Here is a 4,246-nt window from a genome sequence, read left to right on the forward strand (position 1 = left end):
TGGCCTGTGAGTGGCTTTGGGATTGCTTCTGCTGACCGGGGAGCTGTGGGTGGCCCCCGGCAGACAGCAGACTGTCCTCAGAGTCAGAGTGCAGTTCACTTCCTCCAGGCAACACGGACTCCGCTCTTCCTCTGGCCACGCCAGCAGGCAGTGCCCACCAACACCCAAAGCTCAGTGTGCAGTGTTCCTGCAGCGCCCTTCCCAGCTCTGTGCAAACCACTCTACCTTAACAGAAGCTGTAAAGTTTTCTCACGTACATACAAGAGTAACACAGTGTAAACGCAGTGATTCTTATTTTTTCTGCCTTTCTTTTCTTATATACTGAATGCATATTTTAATTATAAAACAAGAATAAGAACAAAATATTTTTTGAAAACCAGGCTACCAGCTGGTGATCTGTGTACTGTATATAACCATGTAAAAATAGGCTGTATTTTACTGTATTCATGATGCTAATCAATGAATACTTTATTTATTTTACAGAGAAACTTATCTGTGAACTTTACTATATATCTGCTTATTTTATTTTATTATTTTTAATAAAAAGGGCTTTAAATGCTAAGCAGTCATTAGTAGCAACTTTTGTAGGACTCTGCCTTCCTTTTAGAATGAAATGTGTTTTTGCTTAATTGCATATTGCTGCTATTATTATTTTTTGGTAGAAATTTTTTTCTTTAAAAATCTATTGTTATACCTGCATATTTTTTCTCTTTTTTTTTCAGTTTTCTAATGATGCGGCCCTGCTAACGTTTTTAAGTTCAGTTATTTGTTTATAGTATTGTTACCTAAAAATCCTGAATACTCCTTATTTTTATAAAAACACTTTGTCATGTTAATTTTAATAGCAATATAATGCTCAATGATTGCTTGTAGTGTCCAGTTCCTTATATTTTTAAGGGCTTTATATTTATTAAGCAAATGTATTTTGAGGATATAACTGCATGTATTTGTATGAAGCTATTCCATATACCAGTTTTGGATTATATACTATGTTACTGCATTAGCTATGGAAATATTTAACATGAATGTATAGGACAAAACCTGTGTTATCCACTGTGTGTGAATGCCTGGTGGGTAAGAATATTATGCCCATAATTTTTCTCTCATTCTGCTATTGTATTAAAACATTTATATAAAGACTAAGTATAGAATAGCATGTTTGTCCAATTCAAATCAAAACTTAAATTATGAAAACTTTACAATTTTAAGTGTTACCAATTTTATATTGTAAATTTAAATACTTAGCATTTGAAAATAAAAATATAATTACAACTCTACATTATTCAATTTCACTGAAAACTCTAAGCTTTTCAACCATTCTAGTCAACAAAAATGTCTTTGGTACAAAACATTTCCTGAATGCTTTCTTCACCTCCCTGTTCCTCAGGGCGTATATGAGAGGGTTCACCAGTGGCGTGACCACACAGTAGAACACAGAGACCACTTTACCAATGGTGAAGTTGTACTTGGCTGGAGGACGGACGTAGGCAAAGATAATGGTGCCATAGTAGATGGTGACCACAGTGAGGTGCGAGGCACAGGTGGAGAAGGTCTTCTTCCGAGCCTCTCGGGAGGACAGCCTGATGACTGTGGCCACAATATTGCCATAAGAGGAGATGGTGAGGAGGAAAGAGCTTAGGATCACAGCAGAGCTAAATGTGTAACTCAGGGCTTCCACAAAGAAGGTGTCTGTGCAGGAGAGCTTGAAAACAGGGTCTGAGTCACAGAAGAAATGGTTGATCTTCTGGGGACCGCAGAAGTTAAGGTGAGAGATGAGTATGGTAGTGGGGAGAGTAGCACAGAAACCCCCAACCCAAGACCCAGATGTAAACCTCAGGCAGATCTGAGCATTCATGAGAAGTGAATAGCGAAGAGGGCTGCATATGGCCACGTACCGATCATAGGCCATCGCCGCAAGCAGGAAGCACTCTGTGGCTCCCATGGAGAAGAAGAAGTAGAGCTGGGCAATGCATCCAGGAACAGAGATGGTGACAACTTTGGAGAGGCAGGTGGCCAGCAACTTAGGCACGGTGGCCGTGGTGTACCAGACCTCCAGGAAGGACAGATTCCCTAAGAAGATGTACATGGGTGTCTGGAGAGTGGAGTCCATGAGCACAAGGAAGATGATGAGGGAGTTTCCCATGAGGGAGAGCAGGTACACGGAGAGGAAGGCCACAAAGAGAGTGAGCCGCAGGGAGGGAGAGCCGGGGAATCCCAGGAAAATGAACTCTGTCACTGTGGTTTGGTTTGCTCCATCCATTTTTCATCTGTTCAGATCTGGGAGCAATGAGCAACACCAGATAATAGTAGATTGTCAAAGAAGTAAGAATGGAAAATTATTTTCTTTTATTTACTAATTTACAGTTACCCTGATGCTTATGAGGTAATTGTTGTCAAAATCCTGGTTGACATTTGTCTGGACACTAAAGTGAATCATCTCTTTTGATTTTCAAAACAATTCTCCAGTATAAATGTTCTAAACATCCTTATTGTACATGTGGAGTTTCAGTATTTTCCTCACCCTTTCCTCCATGCTAATTGTTGGTGTGGCTGGGGACTCAGGAAGGGATGTTGTAAATCTCAAGGTGACACTCACCAGGTGGCTCTTGTTCAGAGCTCAGCACTGTCCTGTCTGTGATAGAGTCACAGCCTAAGACCAGACAGTAGTGGGAAGTTAAGGTGATCTAGGAGCAAAGTGTGGATCTGGGGCTTTCTGAGTTATACCTACTTCTGAGTTATACCTGATGCAAGCAAAGTGCTGCTGCAATTTTGCCTTTGTGTCCTTCAGTAGTCCATGACTTTAAGTTTGGGTGGGGATTAATGCAATAAATCTAGCATGTGATCATAAACTCAACATGAGTTCAGCTTTCATATGGATGATGTTAATTTCTCTTCTTACATTTCCATCTCCTTTGCTTATTTCTAGAATCATGCACTTGCTGTTTTCTTGTACTTGTTAGGTTAAGTATGTGAATTTAGTCAGAAAAGTTGTTTTGACTAATGTGAATTTCAATTGGACACATAACTATTCTTTCTTGCCAAAATATCAAAAAAATAGCATGTAGTGAAAAAAATCATGGTGGACATAATAAAAATGTTATTGAACATGCCAATTATATTTTTAATTAATAAATTGCCTGTTGTAAGAACTCAGTCCTAGTATCTTTTTTATCAGAAGTGGAAAGCCAGGATAAAATTTGAATTGTTGGTTCATTAATGTTGAATTGTTTTAAAGTTTTATGGTGCTCTGGAGTCACCCAACTCAGTGGCAAACACAGGTGGAGTTTGAAGCCACCAGGCAAGTTCTCTGTGTGGTGGGCACAATGGACACAGAAGGGGATATGCCACATTGTGGGACTACTTACCTGTTGTAAAGCATTGAGTAATATTATGTGTGAGAGATTTTAACTGTGTTAATGGGTATTAGAATATATAATTCTGTAAATGTTACATAAACCAATAAATACTACTTCAAACAAAATTATAAATATTAACATATAACCTTAAATTTTAATCTACTTATAAATATGTATATACCTTTAAATATATTGAATTATTTTGCTGAATTTACACACCTACAGTATTTTAATGACAATGGAATACCTATCTCTGACAAAACTAAGCAAAAAAAGGGGATACAAATGAAGGACCATTTTATATCTATATATACAAAATAGGAGAGATATACAACCACTTTCTCTTAATTCAATGAGAAGAAAGATTTGCACTAAAAGTGTTTTGGCAGGATATCATGTCTGCATCGTATAATATGAATAACCACTACAAAGACAAGAGTATGCAATGTATTAATTATTGAAGCTGTCCTACTAATCGGTTTTGAAACTCATTGCTATTTGTTTCTCGATAAAATTAATAAAAATTAATACATATTAAATCTTATATAGTTTTAAATCCAACATGCAATAATAAAATTAAAAGAATTTTTGAAATCTATTGTACAATTAAAAACATTTGGAAATATATATGAATAAAATTTATAATTGGAGCAGTTTCTGTGAAAGTGTTGAATTAACTTTTATGGTTATTATCCTATTTTTGTTGGTCTTGTTTCCCTAGAGAAAGTACTAACATTTACATTATTTAAGTACTAAGGTTGAAAATGTCTTTCATTGCAAAGAACATGTGCAATGTTACTTTTAAGAAATAAAATGATAATTCACTATTTGAAAAGCTTATGACCAGATGGCATAAGAAGAGGAGGGTCACTGTCAGCCCCTGCCTAAAC

General features: G+C 36.8%; 1 protein-coding gene across 1 annotated transcript; it reads right to left on the reverse strand.

Moving 5' to 3' along the window:
- Positions 1–1,279: 1,279 nt before the first annotated feature.
- LOC101591779 (olfactory receptor 6F1-like) lies at positions 1,280–2,260 on the reverse strand. The gene has a single exon (XM_004648297.1). The coding sequence runs from the start codon at positions 2,258–2,260 to the stop codon at positions 1,280–1,282; it is 981 nt and encodes a 326-aa protein (XP_004648354.1).
- Between the last annotated feature and the right edge of the window lie 1,986 nt (positions 2,261–4,246).

Source organism: Octodon degus, unplaced genomic scaffold, assembly GCF_000260255.1.
Source record: "Octodon degus isolate 3935 unplaced genomic scaffold, OctDeg1.0 scaffold00380, whole genome shotgun sequence".
Classification (NCBI taxonomy): domain Eukaryota; kingdom Metazoa; phylum Chordata; class Mammalia; order Rodentia; family Octodontidae; genus Octodon; species Octodon degus.